At 49.8% G+C, this 18,550-nt stretch overlaps 1 protein-coding gene across 1 annotated transcript in view; it reads left to right on the forward strand.

Moving 5' to 3' along the window:
- LOC142588866 (GTPase-activating protein skywalker-like) overlaps window positions 1-11,285 on the forward strand; it is a 28,118-nt gene extending 16,833 nt beyond the window's left edge. Inside the window, exons 7-10 of the mRNA XM_075700685.1 lie at window positions 4,932-5,062; window positions 6,565-6,804; window positions 7,427-7,785; window positions 10,815-11,285. Coding sequence (XP_075556800.1) covers window positions 4,932-5,062; window positions 6,565-6,804; window positions 7,427-7,785; window positions 10,815-10,950 — 866 coding nt within the window. The 3' untranslated portion in view covers window positions 10,951-11,285. The remainder of the gene's footprint in view (window positions 1-4,931; window positions 5,063-6,564; window positions 6,805-7,426; window positions 7,786-10,814) is intronic.
- Window positions 11,286-18,550: the final 7,265 nt, after the last annotated feature.

Raw genomic sequence — 18,550 nt, forward strand, 5'->3', positions numbered from 1 at the left:
GGAAAGAGGGGGAGTCCTGTACCGGAAGTATCTAGACCGCAGAGGAGTGGAGTTCGATCAGCTGATCGTGCCTCAATGCTATCGTCAGGATCTGTTGCGCTTGTCACACGGGGGTTCGTGGTCCGGACACCTAGGAGTTAAGAAAACTAAGGACCGTCTCTTGCAAGAGTACTATTGGCCAGGGTGTTTTCGGGACGCAGACCATTTCGTGAGGACATGTGACACTTGTCAGCGGGTGGGCAAACCAGGGGACAAATCGAGGGCGCCGTTGAAATTGGTACCTATCATTACGGAGCCTTTTAGACGGCTCGTTATTGATACTGTGGGACCTCTGCCGGTAACAGCCACGGGGTACAGACACATTTTGACTGTGATCTGCCCAGCGACAAAGTTCCCTGAAGCAGTGCCGCTTAAAGAACTCAGCTCAGTTGAGATAGTTAATGCACTACTGTCCATATTTGCGCGAGTTGGTTTTCCTGCGGAAATCCAATCAGATCAGGGCACAGTGTTTACTAGCGCTTTGACGACAACTTTTCTCGAAAGGTGTGGGGTAAAGCTGTTACACAGCTCAGTGTACCACCCACAGTCGAATTCCGTTGAGAAGCTCCACTCCGTCATGAAGCGCGTGTTGAGAGCGTTGTGTTTTGAACATCGAACTGACTGGGAGCTGTGTCTGCCTGGGGTGATGTTTGCTTTAAGGACCGCGCCGCATGCGGCTACGGGGTTTTCGCCAGCTGAACTGGTGTACGGTCGCTCGCTTCGATCTCCGCTTCGCATGCTTCGAGAATCGTGGGAAGGTAGGGGCGACGACCCAGTCGTGGTGGAGTACGTACTTAAGCTCCTCGAACGCTTAAGAAGGGCACAGGAGTTGTCAGGTGAAGCAATGGCAAAGGCCCAGCAGAGGGCCAAGGTTTATTATGATCGGACAGCCAGGGCCCGTCGTTTTGAGGTTGGCGATGAGGTCATGATATTGCGCACATCGCTAAACAACAAACTAGACGTGCAGTGGGAGGGCCCAGCACGAATTGTTCAGAAACTGTCGGACGTTAACTACGTGGTAAGTCTGCCAGGAAAGCGGAAAGCACAGCAAGTTTACCACTGTAATCTGCTCAAACCTTATAGACAAAGGGAAGCAGTGGTGTGCATGATGATAAACGTTCCTGAAGAGCTTCCAGTCGAGCTTCCGGGACTAGGCTCAGTGACGAACAGGGAAGACACCGGTCAAGTCATTGGTGACCTTATCAGTAAAGCACCGCTGTCGCCTGAGCAGAAAACCGAACTACACCAGCTATTACAAGAGTTTCAAGGTCTGTTCTCTGAGAGGCCTGGTAGGACTTCTGTACTTACTCATGATATAGAACTTACCTCCACAGAGCCAGTACGATCCAAGGCGTATCGGGTGTCACCCCGCCAGAGCGATATTATGGAGGCTGAGGTAAAGAAAATGCTACAGCTCGGTGTTATTGAGGCAGGTGAGAGTGATTATACCTCCCCTTTGATTTTAGTTGAGGTACCGGGCAAGGAACCTCGTCCTTGCGTCGACTACCGCAGGCTTAATTCCATCACTAAGGATCAAATTTATCCGATCCCTAACATCGAGGAGCGCCTTGAGAAAGTTAGTAGCGCTCAGTTTATTTCCACCCTAGATCTTGTCAGGGGTTATTGGCAGGTTCCACTTACAGAAGAGGCTAGTAGGTATGCGGCGTTCATTTCACCAATGGGAACATTCCGTCCTAAAGTGTTGAGTTTTGGTTTGAAGAACGCGCCATACTGTTTTTCAAGCCTCATGGATAAAGTGTTGCGGGGACAGCAAGAATTCGCTTTACCGTATCTAGACGACGTAGCGATATTCTCCGCATCCTGGTCTGAGCATATGACACACTTGCGGGCAGTGCTAACCCGCCTGCGCGAAGCAGGCTTGACAGTAAAGGCTCCTAAGTGCCAGTTAGCACAGGCCGAGGTTGTCTACCTCGGTCACGTGATTGGTCAGGGTCGTCGCCGCCCCTCTGAAATAAAAGTGGCCGCTGTGCGAGACTTTCCGCAACCGCGCACCAAGACCGATGTTCGGTCGTTCTTGGGTGTCGCCGGCTACTATCAGAGGTACATCCCTAGGTACTCTGATATCGCGGCTCCCCTGACGGATGCTCTAAGAAAGACAGAGCCTCAAACAGTCGTCTGGGACGAGACAAAGGAAAGAGCTTTTAGCGCCCTAAAGAGTGCCCTAACAAGCCAGCCTGTGCTACGATCGCCAGACTATACAAAAGGGTTCATTGTTCAGTGCGATGCTAGTGAGCGAGGCATGGGCGTTGTACTGTGCCAACGGGAAAATGGAGAAGTAGAACACCCCGTCCTGTATGCTAGTCGTAAGCTGACCAGTCGTGAGCAGGCGTATAGCGCCACCGAGAAAGAGTGTGCGTGTCTCGTGTGGGCCGTTCAGAAATTGTCATGCTATCTAGCCGGCTCGAGGTTTATCATTGAGACGGATCACTGCCCTCTCCAATGGCTGCAGACCATCTCTCCCAAAAATGGCCGCCTCCTGCGCTGGAGCCTCGCTTTACAACAATATTCCTTTGAGGTGCGTTACAAAAAGGGGAGTCTCAACGGTAACGCCGATGGCTTAAGTCGAAGCCCCTAACGTAGGAATCAGCCTCAAAATTGTTTGTTACTGATGTTTTTCTTCCTGAGGCAGGATTTTTTTTAACATATTGCTTTTGTTTAGTGTTTCAAAGTGATGATATGCTTTCTAGTGCAATTTTTCAATTTGTGGACGCGTTCTGAGTGATGCTAGACTACTGTAAGGAACTAGGCAGTGGTATAAAAAGGGGAAAGAGCCTGGCAGGGCTTAGTGAGGGTTGTGCCGTGCTTGCTGACTGAGCGGTTGAGTTTTCAGCGTAGTTCTAACGCTTGCCGGGAACGAGAACAAAAATGTGAACTCTCCCGAAGTCACTTTGCAGTGTCCCGTGCGAACCTGAACGAGAGAACGAGGCCTTCTCTGTGCGCTGCGCTCAAGAAACGTCAAGGGACGCCCGACTTCGGTTATGAGCATCATCGAGCGACATCCCTCCGGACAGCGGATGCAGTCCCCTGTCCATCGGGATCTCCTTCCCCCGGCGGGGCGGTCTGTTGCGTTTCGCCTGCGACACGTGGTTTTGCCGGCGCGACTGCGGCGGGGCGGCAGACATTTTGGCCCGATCGTCGTCGCCGCAACACTCATCGCCAGGTGTTTCCAGGCGCGTCTGCGGCGATGCGACCGCCTAGGGATCCTCCTCGCATTCCAGTCATTGTGCCCGAAACAGGCGATGCCAAAGCAGGGATCTCATTCCAGTTATTGGGCCCGAAACAGGCGATGCCAAAGCAGGGATCTCGTTCCAGTCATTGTGCCCGAAACAGGCGATGCCAAAGCAGGGATCTCATTCCAGTTATTGGGCCCGAAACAGGCGATGCCAAAGCAGGGATCTCGTTCCAGTCATTGTGCCCGAAACAGGCGATGCCAAAGCAGGGACCATCTTCTCGTTACAGTCATTGTGTCCGACCGGCAGCGCCACGACAGGGTGCTACGAGATCGTGCGCAGCGCCACGACAGGGTGCTACGAGATCGTGCGCAGCGCCACGACAGGGTGCTACGAGATCGTGCTCGACATGGTGCTACGGCATCGCTACGACAGTGTGCGTCACCATTAGCCCATTGTACATTCACGTGCTCGTCTTTTGAGGGGTTCCTTCTTGCCCTCAACTGCGAGAGTATAAAAACAGCTGCCCCCGGACGCCAAAAGGAGGGCTCCGATTTCTTCTGTTGAGTGAAGTGCTCTCCCGTCTCTCTACTTCGGTCAAACCTGACCGCCAACTCTTTGCGATGTTAAAATAAACAAGTTGTTTCGTTGTTACCAGTCGACTCATGCTTTGCCGGGACCTTCGGATGCTTCCAGTTGTACCCCCGGCCGCCAGGCCAACGCTACCCTTGGGGCTTGCGACCCAGGTACAACCACGGGCGTCAGCGCCGAGTTCCCAACAGATCGTACCAGCAGTCAGATCCAAACAACGCGCACCTTGTGCCATTTACGTGTGCCCAGTCGGGCGGGACATTTGACGTAGAAACCGAAGATTCCATCTAACAGCACTTGTTGCGAGATATGACCAACATTCCGCGCACTACTCATTGCGGCCATAATGCGACATTACTAGCACATCCTGACACCTTATTAGTGGCACTAAACGAGGACTGTAAATGTATGCAGAAGGTGAGAGAGTCTTCACGTGAAGGTCAACGAGACGTTGGCCAGAACGGACAGTCTAGAGAAGTGGGCCCGGACTTTGATAAAACGACATCTTGAAGGGGCAGCGCAATAAGACGAAGACAGAAGGCAGAAACACACAGGTCAGCGCTGTCGTGTGTGTTCCTGCCTTCTGTCTTCGTCTTATTGCTCTGCCCCTTCAAGATGTTCAACCAGTATCAACTCGCCCAAATGTCGATCCTTGTACAGTATAAAACGACCTGCCGTTTATGTCCATCTAGGCGCGAGTATTTATGATGCCCATCTCGTAACGGGGGGTCTTGAGGGGTAACTGGTATATCGCAGTTTAAGGAGATCAATAAGGTTCGTGATTCGCCAGTCTACCCCGGTGGTCCATTCTATTGGTCGGCCACTTTGCATCATACAATTCGAAAGTACGAGCAACTGCGGGAGGGCTACGAGAACATGAACGCTTGGCACTATATACCTTCAGTGCATAGGGTTGTTATACGCTTATCGCAATGTAACACCATCTCTTAATTTGGAGCCGTAACAGCGCAGAGTGATCTTACATACATCGTCGAAGACAGATATAAGGCTAAACCAAACAAAAATAAATAACCATTTGTTTTATTAAACGCGCAGCCAGCATATTTCTCTACTATCGCTATACCGTCGTCGACATGCCCTTCTACGCAGGTGTTTCGGCAGGAAGCTTTTCACGAGAGGGCGCTCAAGACGCGGAAGGCTTTCTGGATGGGGTCATTGCGTTCTGCAAGGACATGCCCTACAATGTGGACAAGTTCCTGAAGACCGCCTACAACATCCAGGTATGTTGCCCATCGTGGATGACGGTCAATGCCCAGCCTATAGGCCACTTCAGCCCTGTTTTTCCTGACATATAATAGTTCACCACTACTGAACGGCTTAAATGTCCCCTGCAGGATAGTACAATCGCAGGCAACTTTCTGCAGCAATGAAGGGGACTATGTTGCAACAGAACTGCTTGTTGGCCTAGTTGGTGCTTGCTAAAAGTCATGCTTTTGTGTGTCTTTTAACTTGCGCCAAAAAACATGTCTTTTAATGACAGGGACGCCGACGGAAGCGAGTCGCCCGCTTGACAGTGCTGCAGAAAATCGCTCCGCAGTGTATTTTCCACATATATAGGCTGCGTAAAAGAAAACATTTTGGAGCGTTTTTTTACATAAAACAAAAGAAAATACACTACTCACTGCAATATTTCACGTATTGAAAATGCACCGCAGAAAACAGACTACGAGAATACAACAACAGTGGCGCTGACTATGACAGGTGGATTTGTGCGAAGAAGGCAAATATATACAAGAAAATAGTAGAAAGGAAAGAAAGATAGTCAACTTCGACGCCACAAAAGAAGGAAAAACCGCAACTAAGTCAGTGAATTATAAGCAATCGAATAAAGGAGATACATGGCTGGCCGGCAACATCACTAACTCCATCTATCATGCAGGACAAACTGAAGGCACCTCCAAACAACAAGTGAGAGAAAACAACAAAAAAAGAAGATGTAGGGGTAACGAAAAACAGATATAAGCAATCAATGACCAAAAAGACGACAAAAATAACCGTAAAGTTGACAATGCGAATGCCGATGCTCGACCAACTAGGTCGACCTAGCACTCCTGTTCATTAATACTTGAATTTTATTTTCCTTTAAAGCTAAGGAGTTCTGACAACTCTGAAAACATCGACAACGGAAGAATAATAGGCCCGGTAGCTAGCTTTCAGAATTGTATAAAATATTCACCAACATATATTCCAATAGAATCTAGGCGAAGCTCGACTTCAATAAAGCCATAGAACATGCTGGCATCAGGAAGACATATTCTACAGTGGATCACGTACATTTGATCAAGCAAGTATAACTGAGAATACTGTGGAGCACAATTAACCTCTCTATACGGCAAGCAGAGGCGAAGGATTCTAGCTGCCGTTCACTTTTAACTACGTTGACTTGAAAAGCAATTCTTCGCACTCGAACGAATTTGCAGCGCTTGGCGGGATCATTCTTGCGGCTCTGGCAACGCGGCAGCCGCAACGATCATAGGAATTGAGTCAGCCGTTCTGTAGTGACGTCTCGATGCATTTGTCTTCTGGTACCTAAGCCAAGACTGGCTTCTATAGAAGGGACATTTAAAGTTAGGCATTTGCGTAGCTACGACGCTATATTTTTCCCTGGCGTTTAGAACGCTCCAAACTTGGTTTAACGTAATAACTGTGTCGTGAATTTCCCGTCTGCATTCCTGTCACCCGCTTCGTCCGGGTGCGCAACGTAACCGAAAGCCGTGCGCAGGGAATCAGCGCGAAGATGCTCAGCCAGCAGCTGCTCAAGTCCGAGGCGTACGTCCGTAGCCGATCGAGCGGGCGCGCGAGGCCGACCTCCGAGATCGGCGGTGGCGGCGGGGGGAGCCACCTCCAGGTTGCTTCGTCCCGTCTCTCGATCAAGAACGGGAAGTACTGCGCTTCGCGCGCCGTCTCGGTCGGCGTCATCGGCCTGGCTAACTTTCGCTCCGAGGTCCTCACTGGCGAACAGGTAGGCAGGGAGACTTGACGAGAACGTTTCTTTTCCACGTTTGCCGGACCCTCTGCGTGTGTGAGTTCCCTTATGTGTGAGTATTTGAGGCTCAGGCAGACTATACTTCTGGCTTCTATCCGGAAAGGGCTCCATGTCGTCACAATACGAGCCGGAAGGCGATAGCAGCCGGTCAATTGTGTCATCTTTCAGAGTTTCGGCACACAACTTCTGCTGTCCCTGTAAAGCGCTACAACGCGTCTCGGACACATTTCAGCTTTGCGTGCTTTTTTTTTTCTTTAACCGGGTACGCTCCAAGCAGCGCCGGTTCAGACACCAGCTCCACACAGAATTACGCGTGTATAGCGGGGAAAAAAAAACGGCACCTGCAACGCTAACGCTTCATAAACTGCCGCCCCCCTTCGTCCCCTCTGCGCCCTTTCGATGCGGCGTCCACAGATGGATACTTTCTTTAGCGCAAAAAGACAGACACAAGAAAGGCGACAGGACAAGGCGCTACTCTCAACTTGAGAGTAGTTGAGAGTAGCGCCTTGTCCTGTCGTCTTTCTTGTGTCTGTCTTTTCGCGCTAAACAAAGTGTTCATGGATTCGCACCAACTGGCCCGCCAACGCATTGTGCACAGATGGCCGTGGTGTGGCGCTGGCTGCCGGCGCGGATCACGACGCTGCAGCCGGAGGTCGTGTACTCGACCAACGTGCACGGCAGCAGCCTGACCAGCCTGTTCGCGCACGCGGACGCGCGCGAGCCGACGGTGTTGGCGGTGCTGACAACGCGTGGCGAGCGCTTCGGCGCCTACTGCTCGGCCCGTTGGGCGGAGCGCAAGCGGAGGGCCTACTTCGGCACGGGAGAGACGTTCCTCTTCACGTTCGCGCCGGAGCCGAGGCGCTTCGCGTGGGTCGGCGCCGACTCGTCGCAGGACGTCCCGCACTCGTCCAAGCTGTTCCTCTCCGCCAACCAGCACACGATCCAGATTGGCGGCGGGTGAACGTGTATTTAGTTAACGGTGTTCTCTAGTAGAGCGGGAGCTGTGGCGTACGGAACAGTTATAATCTTTGAAATAGATTACTCCAAGAGGTCAACATTGCTTCAACGAGAAGTCGAAATAGGTGATCGTAAAGTTACCCAGAGTGCAAACACTGCGCTTTTTTTTTTTACTAATTACTTCCCGGCACATATTGCAATCTGCGAATTTTAGCCTGCGAGTTTTCAGGGCACATCGACTTGGAACGAGTTCACAGGATGTCACCGGTTTCCAGATATGCGCCGTCAAACTTGCCGTGAGAAAATGCACTGTTGTTCAGCTTAAACTTTTTCACAAAGCGCTTTTCTTTTGCACTGAAGTACAAAAGTAACCAGAACGCCAACGCATTTCGTCACACACCTTGGAAATGAATATATAGAAACTAGTGGCATTCTGCGAATTCCTGTCACTCAAAGGCCATCATTCGTACAGTGAAACATGTGCGATTAATTGGGCAATTAGGTAGGAACTTAATTAGTTAAATTTTGTCAGTAAGTCGTTTAATCATTTTGATTTCTCGTTGCGAGTCATGTCCGCTTCTTCGGGTAATCCAGTTCATGGATTAATAATAATAATATTTGGGGTTTTACGTGCCAAAACCACTTTCTGATTATGAGGCACGCCGTAGATGAGGACTCCGGAAATTTTGACCACCTGGGGTTCTTTAACGTGCACCTAAATCTAAGCACACGGATGTTTTCGCATTTCGCCCCCATCGAAATGCGGCCGCCGTGGCCGGGATTCGATCCCGCGACCTCGTGCTCAGCAGCCCAACACCATAGCCACTGAGCAACCACGGCGGGTAGTTCATGGATTAGAATGGTGCTATCGGCCAAAGGCGTTTTATAAAAAAATGCTATACAGTCTAGAAAATTTCGACCGCGAAGACTAACTCAGCAAAGTGACTGCGTTCCCTTGCGCAAACGCGCACCAGCTCGAACTCCGAAGGCGTCTTTGTTCACGCGTCACGCACCCTTTGGGGCAAATGCGGTCGAAAAGCGGGTTGCGTATGGTTTCGCATTTGCAGCATTTCGGCCACTGGTTGTCGGGGACTACTACCCCAAATCGTGCCGAGCGGTAACGGGTGGGTAACACTATACCCACTTTCACAGCCGCTTCGAACTGGCCAACCACGTCGGGCAGTGAGTTTTTCGCAGACGATTCTATCGTTCATAGGTGGACTTCCTCTTCATCGTTGATATTTGCTCCGGCCAGAACCTGGCTGATTTTCTGAGGAGCCAATTCATCGAAAGGCTTTGTGCGGGTCGTTGTCGTAGTCATTTCCTTCAAATCACTTGTAACATTGTACGTGGCCGAAGATGACTCCCGTTAAGAGCCCATGTGCTTGTCGCCAGTTAAAAGTCCCGCTCGGGGTGCTGCACCAGTAAAACAGCAACCGCCTCCCAGGACACTCTTCGTCATGAAATAGCTTCTGCAATGACTTTGCTGCGAGTTCTATGGTAAAAGTGGTTACCTCCGGTTGTCCCTGACCACCGCGGCTCGCCGGTAACTGCAGAAACGTTCTCTTAGTATTCGCTGGCTTGTTTACCCAGAGGAAGTTGCCTACAAGTGTCGTTGGACACTCGTCGGAGAATGTCCAACGTGCGGAGAATGATTGGAGAGTGTCCAATCATGCGGAGAACTATCTGAAAGTATGCCGCGTGAAACATTAAGGCGTGCGCTTGAGCCTCAGCGAGGTCCGCACGGGCCGCGAGGGTACGCGTAAAGTGTGCGGACCCCTGCACCACTTCAGTTGCCCTCTGGAGCGCCTCTTTGCGGGTTTGCATCGATACCTGCTCCTCCTCATATATCACCCCCAAGTACCCGGACGCCGTCTTCCTGGTGAAAATCTTCGGGGAGATTTTTCTCGAAACCAGCTAAACCATCGGGTCTTGCTTTTAGTTGTATTAAATAAGGCTCCGGGTAGATCAGCATTAAATCTCCTTAATAAGTTTAGATCACTAAACCATCGCGTTTCGCTTTCTAGGATCCGGGTAGTTCAGAATTAAATCTCCAAAATACGTTGCTGTCGAAAGTACAATTGTTGTAATAGCCACACGAGCGTAGGCAGTCTCGCCGGGAAATCATCGTACATGACTCCCCTGATTGCTCTGCCGTCGTTGAGGATGTCTGAGCAAACGCTTCTCGAATGATTGGGAATACGGCCATTTGGATAAATGTGCGGGGTAGTGTAACGCATTCGGCGAGTATCATTTACTCAAAGCGCTTAACATTTAAAATCAAAAGACTCTTTTTTCAGAAATGAATTCTTTTTTTTTACCGGGGCGTCATTGTTACATAACTGCGCCGCTCTTGGGCATGACATATGACTAGGTGAGCGCAACGTGTTTAGAAATAAAATCACCGCCCAAGCACTTCGTACAGATGGTTAACCAGCGTAGCTGAAACGTGCGGCCCCGGTGCCTATCACTGGGTTGATTACGACGGTTCATTAAACGGCGGCTTGGTAGGCTGCCGTATTCATGGTGCGCAGTTGCTGCTTGCGCTCGGCTGCACGAGCCTGTTTTTGCGCCCGCGCTGCAGCATCGCCACGGCGTAGACGCGCTCGTTCCCGGTTCTGTTAGCGGAATTGCTGATCGAAAGCTGCCTGCTCCTCAGGAATGCGTATGGCGCGTGGTCCACCCATTTCGGAGCAGGAGAGAAACTGCTGCGCGCGCGCTCGGCTGCGATGGACAGCAGCGACGTCACTCCTGGCGCCGCCAATCGCGCGCCTCTCTTTCTCTCTTTTCTTTTCGCGCATGTGCATGGGGTTGCGCCGGAGGAGTTTTCGATGTACAGGCGACGGACGGACGCTCGAATTGGCAAGCCATATACAGCTCCACTATAAAAAGTGCAACTCCCGATATATTAGTGACCACGAATGACCTACATTTTTCATAAATGCAGAACCATTCCACGTGCTGATCCCGAACACTTAACAAGCGTGAAGCATGACTAAAAAATGCGCTCACTCGCTTCGATGCCGCAGGAACGGCGTGGGACTGTACATCGACGGTTCGTTGGAGAACGGTCGCACGGAGCACTGCGACACCTTCGACAACAGCCCGCTGGCCGAGAGCAACGATTTCGTCGTGCAGATCGCCGAAGTGGTCGCCTTTGCGTGATCTTCGCCAGAAAGCGACGCTTCCGTCATATTTTTTTTTTGTTCCTAAGGCTCGACACTGCGTGTCACACTCACACGTCTGCTTTTTTCCCGTCCCGTCACTGGTCAATGCCGCCACTGCCACCTTGTGAACTATTTAGACCCTAGAATGCCGGACGCAGTTTGCCGTGAAGACATTGCGACACGCGGCCGTGAACAGCTACCTTTGAGAATATTAACGCGCAGCAACACCCCCGCCACGTTTTTTCAAGATAATTTCGGGTGTGCTCGCAGCTTTAGCAGCGCAAACAGCTTTTACGACGCTCAACCCCTAGCACAACAGAATTCGGTATACGATTCTTTACGGACGGACTATTCTTACCGACAATAAACACACAAAAGAAAAACGTAAGCGTACAAGCAAGCTAACCTCTTAAAACAAGTGGTCTCGCCAGCCTGTGACGTCGATATGTAAACACCGCTTGTATCCTTTGCTGGCCGTTGTCTTTCCACAGGAACCCATCAGATCATCATCATCCTTCTCCTCCTCATCATCATCATCAGCCTATTTTAGGTCCACTACAGGCCGAAGGTCTCTCCCTGCAATCTACAATTACCCCTTTTATGCGACAACCGATTCCAAACTAGCACCCGAAAATTTCCTAATTTCGTCGCACCACCTACTCTTCTACCGTCATCTACTGCGCCTCCCTTCACTTGGTGCCCATATGGTCCAACGGTTATGTAATCTACGCATTACACAGCCTGCCCAGCGCCATGTATGTATTTCTATAACAGCTATATTCAAAGTTCTGCACGTTATCACTGCAGGATTGGACACACTGACCGGTAAGCAACTTTCCATTACACTAAAGAAAGGGATACCTTACAAATGTTCGTTCTTTTTCACTTTAAGCACTATTCATGTGGTGGTTGCAGTCATGTCTCAAATGCTGCTGCTAACTTTCTGACGGCCGATACAAGGAGCAATTCGCTTCGTGCTGTATTTACGCTCTAAAGACGCGTTCTCGTGAATGAATACGACAGTGGCACATCGCATAACATTTCTGGCGCGTGCCGTAATGAGCTGTACAAAGGTGGTAATGAGCTAGGAATAAGGTGCATCGCCTTAATGCGCCAGGCGAGGGCAGATTTGCGAGCGGGAGTCGAATCGCGCGTATGGCGCTTTACGTTCTCGCGAGAGGTTACGCGGTGCGCGTAAACGGCGTCGCATCGCCTTTCACAATCGCGCTCGGAAATGCGAATCGCTACAGTCGCGTTTATGTAAACGCGGCCTGAAAACGGTCGGGGAAGTAATGCACGCGTCGGAGGGCGCGAAGCGCAATTCTTGTTCGCACCTTTTACGACGATCAATTCGATTTTGTTGGGGAGTTTTGCCTTTCAATCACACCGCAAACAGACAAACAAAAGAATTGCCTTTCAATCACACCGCAAACAGACAAACAAAAGAACCTTTGGCGCCGTTTTTTTTTTGCCAAATTATGTGGTGACACATGAATCGAAGCGTGAAGAACGGAGCAGTTTTTGGCGCCTTCTTCTAGCGCAAACGGTCGATCATTGGGCGCGACGATCGTAAAACCGCGATACGCATGTACAATGTAGTGTGCAGATCGCTCGTGAGCAGAAAAAGAAGCGCTCACCCGCCGCTGCAGCTTAGGGTGTGTCCCAATACCGGCCAGCATTGGAGACAGTCTACGTAGACAGCTACAAGCCGAGACAGCTTCGAGGCCCAGTACTGCAAAGCGTTTTCAGCCGTGTGGAAGACGCTTCTGTGACGTCACGCTACCTCGCGGCGTCAAAAACAAGAAGGCTTAGAAACGCACACGTGATTTCTGTACTTTAAGTATTTGCGCCTGCAAACCCACGAAAAGCGCGATATGACTTGCATAGGAAAGCGTGTCCACGTTTTCTTGTGCGCAGACGACCCTCCCGTCGAGTTTCAAAGCGCCCTGCTCAGCCGCCATCTTGTTTGGACAGGAAAATAGCCCGCGTCCGTTTTTGACCTCGATCCTGTGTTCGCGAAACCGTACACTTGGACGTCTTCGCGAGAATTGGAACGAGACTTTAGGTGGCCGCCTTCAGCTTAGCCGCCTTTGTCTACGGCGACCATGAGTTGCGCGGCAGAGCTCGAGGTCAGGGGTTCGATCCCGACCTCTCGGCCGCATTTCCATGGAGGTGAAGTGTGAGAACGCTCGTGTACTTAAATAAATAAATAAATAAATAAATAAATAAACAAAAGAAACCTGCCACTGGAAAAGTTAACAAATGAAGGGTCCCAGGGCCATTTACCTCCGGGACCAATTTGCACTTCCGGTACCAGCGAACACCATTGCGGGTGGTGGCCAACAGCCAGCTTTCGTTCTGTGGCCGCAAGAGGCAAGGAAAGTTTTGCTTTGGCACAGGCGCTATGTTGAACCGACATCACCGTGGTCAACCACCAGCATCACAAGTGGCCAATCAATATAGTTGCGTGCCTAACCTCTCCTGAGTGATTGATCATTGATCGTAATCGGACTAAAACGCAGATAGCACCATCGGATGCAATGTTGCGTTGAATATAACATATATATAGGACCCGTTTTCGCATATTTAAGAGCTGATCGGATGTATGCTGTAGGCTAGAGACAATGCATCCAGGGGTGCTAAGTGCGTTTAGAATTTATAGCTGCGACCCATTAGTGGCGGTGACTATCTTCCGTTACTCACTCTACCGTTACCGACTGCAGTTATACCGAAGTAGTAAATAGCGTGACATCGAAGTAGTAACTACAAAGACCTCTTTCCTTTTAAGGCTCTAAGTCATTTATTTTCTTGGTTCTGTATGGCACACTGAATTTATGAGTTCTCGCAAGTTTGCTAGTTGAATTTAATTTCTACATTTAGTAATCCTTATTCACCTGCGTCTGGATCAATCACCCCCCAGTGGGTATGAGCCGCAAGGTTTGTGAACCAAGAAGAAGAAGGAGGAGGAGCGTATAAAACCCCGGAAAATGTGTCCCACATAATATTACTCGCAGACTGGCTGTCACTTCTTATGTCGCTAGAACGCACAAATAATTCACTATTGCACCAATCGTCACACTTTTTTATTCCGCATCATGTTAAAGAAATTCGGTTCTTGTGGATTCCTGGTCATTGTGGACTATCACTTAATAAGGTTGCAGACAATATGGCAAAGGCAGCGCTTGGTGGACCAGTGAGTTCCTTTATACACAACCTTACTCTATGCTAACGGTGACAAGATTCCGAAGGCGACAACGAGTCCTAGGTAGAAAAAAATGAGCCCCTCCCCTTGCTGTACCGTATTACGAACATTTGGCGCTCCCCTGGAATGTCCTGTCTTGTCCCTCTCGGCAATACGAAGTTGCCCTTACACTATTACGATGTCGAATACCGTAACTAAATCTCTGTACATGAGTAGGTGTGGGTTCACACCATCTAACCTTTGTGCATCACGTGAGGATATATAGAATCACTGAACCATTTCTTCCTCTTTTGCCGAAAATATAATTCCGAAAGAAAGACCTACTTCAAGCAGCCCCTATCGCGTATGGGCCCCCCTCTCTCGGTGATTAACATTCTATCTTTTGGGGCAAGTACCCTTGGGCCGAACCCGAAAAGAAGTGAGCACGTCATGGCGACTGGGAGACTCTCGTGTTAAGCACATTTTCCTCATTATTAATATTGAATCACTATATTTTCATACTATAACATCTTCGTTAAAGTTTGCATAACCACGATACCAGAAACGGAAACGGAAGAATAATTTATATTCACTATTATATTACATATGAATACTACAGATCAATAAGTTGCCAGGAATCAAGAAGTTCATATTATGTTTCCACTGAGAACCACGGCCAATCCTCCCCCCCCCCTCTTCTTCGTGGATACGCGCCAGAATTTTGAAGGAAGAAGAGAACAAGAACAAGAACAAGAACAAGAAGCAGTAGAACAAGAAGAAGAAGAAGAAGCGAGCGAACGAGTCCTATCCTGTCCTATCCCGGCTTGAGTCTGCTGATCCTCCTGCTTTTCTAGCTTTCGGAGTCGTGCTCGTTTGGCCAAATTACATCTCAGCTCGAGTCGCACACACCTCGTGTGTGAGCCCACACTCACAGGTAAGCAAATCGCCAAACACTTGCGCGCTCTGTATAGCAAGCGGTACGGTGACGCCCGTTCGGCTTAAGTTAACCGGGTGAGGCTGCTCGGCCGTTACCCTACTCGGAGCTCAGGCGAGTAGTCGAAACTTGGAACGCTGACTCCGTAGTTCCGTTCTCATCTCATTCGAGAGATTGCTGCGCGAGTTTCTAAATACCTGCGTTTGAGTCCGAACGTGTTGGATGCCAACTGTTATGGCAACGCAGGAGCACTTAACGGTGCAAATATATATATATATATATATATATATATATATATATATATATATATATATATATATATATATATATATATATATATATATAAACTGACGTCAGCAAGGTCCCATTCTGTTTTTATTTGTTTCTAGTGCTTTACCAGTCTTACTGCCGGATCGTGTGAGTTAAAAGCTTCACTGATATATGTATATATAATTTCTTAATATGAGTATATGAGAATATGAGTTCTTACCAAAATACAATTTGCCTCGCCTTATGCACTTGTGCGAATGTTAACCAAGCAACCACTACACATACCCATAAAAGGTTTCCTTTATTTTTTTTTATTTTTTTTTGTGTGTGTGTGCGTGTGCGTGTGCGTGTGCGTGCGTGCGTGCGTGCGTGCAACCAGTTTCTTTCAACTCTCTTATGCTGCTGGTAACCATGTCGCGTCCTTGATTATAGTCCATCTTAGCGACATCTTAGCAACTCGGGGTGGCATAGAAACATGCGATGGATTAGCGCTGTGCTGTTAGTGCAGGTCAGAGACGACAGCAGGTTGTCTAAATTCAATCTCAGCCCCGCGACTCCACAGCGAGTAGCCCACGGCACGTGCATGGCTTTTCGCACCTCAAGTTCTCTCGATCGGTCAACAGACAAAACAATGACGCACATTCGCACCATTACAATGTTCTTGCTCTTTTTTCTTTAATTTAGCTCGTTGCACGTTTTCTTCCAGGCAAGATGACCGAAATGTCGATGATGTCGGGCAAGTATATATATAGAAATTCTTTCTTGGCGCATTCGATTCGCAGCCCCTCTTTCTCAAAATTCTTTAAATACAATAAATGGGTAAGAGACAGTACGCAGACGAGAGTCCCAAAGTCAAAGACTGCAACGACAGCCTCGGTTAATAATAACAATGGAGAGATGTATGAAAGCTGAGCAAGCGAAGTGAAAAAAAAAACAAGCACAATCGCGAAGAATACAACGTCGAAAAATTAAATGAACGAAAGCAAGTTGTCTGTATACAAGCCTATATTGCATAAAAAACTGTCAATACACACAAATGGCAAATGTAGTGTAATGAATTATGCAAACTTAGTTCTACATGTAAAAAAGCTTCAGGGCATGACGAAATGCGCGGAAGGAACCTCTATCCCTCCCCTTCCCCCACCTTACAGTTCGGGTGGCGATGTCGCTCCACTCTCTCCGATTTCGAGACGCTATTACACGTCAATATGCGGCCGTTCGTTCCCGACTCTCGGCCATGTGACGCGGATGGCCGCGATGGCTGCGTGCCTGCTGTACGTTACGCCAGTGAGCGCGAGGTTGCAGGTTCGATTACCTCCGTGGCGGCCGCATCCCGGCGTCGGCGGTCAGGCTAAAGATGCCCGTGCAGCAACCTCAGGGTGCTGTGTTTGGGAAGACAACTGTTGGTCTAAGTGCTGCCGGATTCCCTTTTTTTTTCATGACGATTCCCGTAGGTATTGCGTTGCTTTGAAATTTTGAAGAAGCGCTTACGTAAAAATGATCTATAGCTTATTTATTTATTTATTTTCTTCTTGCGGTATGTGATGCTTCTGGATCTGGAAACCTCAGAAGAGGCATTGGAAAGTCTCATAGAAGCCTAAATAATAGGTGCTTCCGAAATCCCCGCAGACGGATCTCGAAGTTCATGCGTTGCGAACGCCATACACCGGAAGTGATTGAGGAGCCGTAAACACGTCACGTATTTTACGCAACCATGTTTTAAGCAACCGCCTATTAATAGATGACAGCTTTTCTAGGACGCAGTTTCGGTTATCTTTCCTATTAGGTGTCTGTGCGTCGCGAAATCGTGACAAAGAAAGTCGCTGTTGGAATCTCAGCGCTGACGCCCGTTATTGCAAATGGGTCGCAGGCCCCAAGGGTAGCGTTGGCCTGGCGGCCTGGGGCACAACTGGAAGCATCCGAAGGTCCGAGCAAAGCATGAGTCGACTGCTAACAGAACAACTTGTTTATTCTATCATCGCATAAGAGCGGGCGGTCAGGTCGACCGAAGTGGAGAGACGGGAGAGCACGTTACTCAACAGAAGAAATCGGAGCCTCCTCTTGGCGTCCGGGGGCAGCTGCTTTTATACTCTCGCAGTTGAGGGCAAGAAGGAACGCCTTGATAGAGGCGCCCGTGATGCGCCGCTCGGGCACGTTGAGACGAGTAGGTGACGCATCCGCCGGGCCGGCGCCGCTCAGACCTCCTCGCTTCACAGTTGGGGGAGCTCCTCTCCCCCGCTGCCGCGCTTTGACAAGCGTGGGCACCAACATGCACACACACACACACGCACACACGAAGACACGTGGCATTGGAACATGCCTGGACGCGCTTGGCGGGGAGGCGTAGCGGCGGCGCCGAACGGGCCAAAATGTCCGCCGCTTTGAACGAAGCCCCGGCGTCTGTTGCATCCGCGCCGGCTATACCGCGCGTTGTAGGCGAAACGTAACAGACCGCCCCGCCGGGGGAAGGAGATCCCGATGGACAGGGGACTGCATCCGCTGTCCGGAGGGATGTCGCTCGATGATGCTCATAACCGAAGTCGGGCGTCCCTCGACGTTTCTTGAGCGCAGCGCACAGAGAAGGCCTCGTTCTCTCGTTCAGGTTCACACAGGACACTGCAAAGTGACTTCGGGAGAGTTGACATTTTTGTTCTCGTTCCCGGCATGCGTTAGAAGTACGCCGAAACTCAACCGCTCAGTCAGCAAGCACGGCACAACCCTCACTAAGCCCTGCCAGGCTCTTTCCCCTTTTATACCACTGCCTAGTTCCTTACAGTAGTCTAGCAGCACTCAGAACGCGTCCACAAATTGGAAAATTGCACTAGAAAGCACTTCATCACTTTGAAACAGTAAACAAAAGCAATATGTTAAAAATCCTGCCTCAGGAAGAAAAACATCAGTAACAATCAACTTTGAGGCTGATTCCTACGTTAGGGGCTTCGACTTAAGCCATCGGCGTTACCGTTGAGACTCCCCTTTTTGTAACGCACCTCAAAGGAATATTGTTGCAAAGCGAGGCTCCAGCGCAGGAGGCGGCCATTTGTGAAAGAGATGGTCTGCAGCCATTGGAGAGGGCAGTGATCCGTCTCGAAGCATGCGAAGCGGAGATCGCAGCGAGCGACCGTACACTAGCTCAGCTGGCGAAAACCCCGTAGCCGCATGCGGCGCGGTCTTTAATGCCAACGTCACCCCAGGCAGACACAGCTCCCAGAC

The sequence above is a fragment of the Dermacentor variabilis genome, chromosome 7 (assembly GCF_050947875.1).
Source record: "Dermacentor variabilis isolate Ectoservices chromosome 7, ASM5094787v1, whole genome shotgun sequence".
Classification (NCBI taxonomy): domain Eukaryota; kingdom Metazoa; phylum Arthropoda; class Arachnida; order Ixodida; family Ixodidae; genus Dermacentor; species Dermacentor variabilis.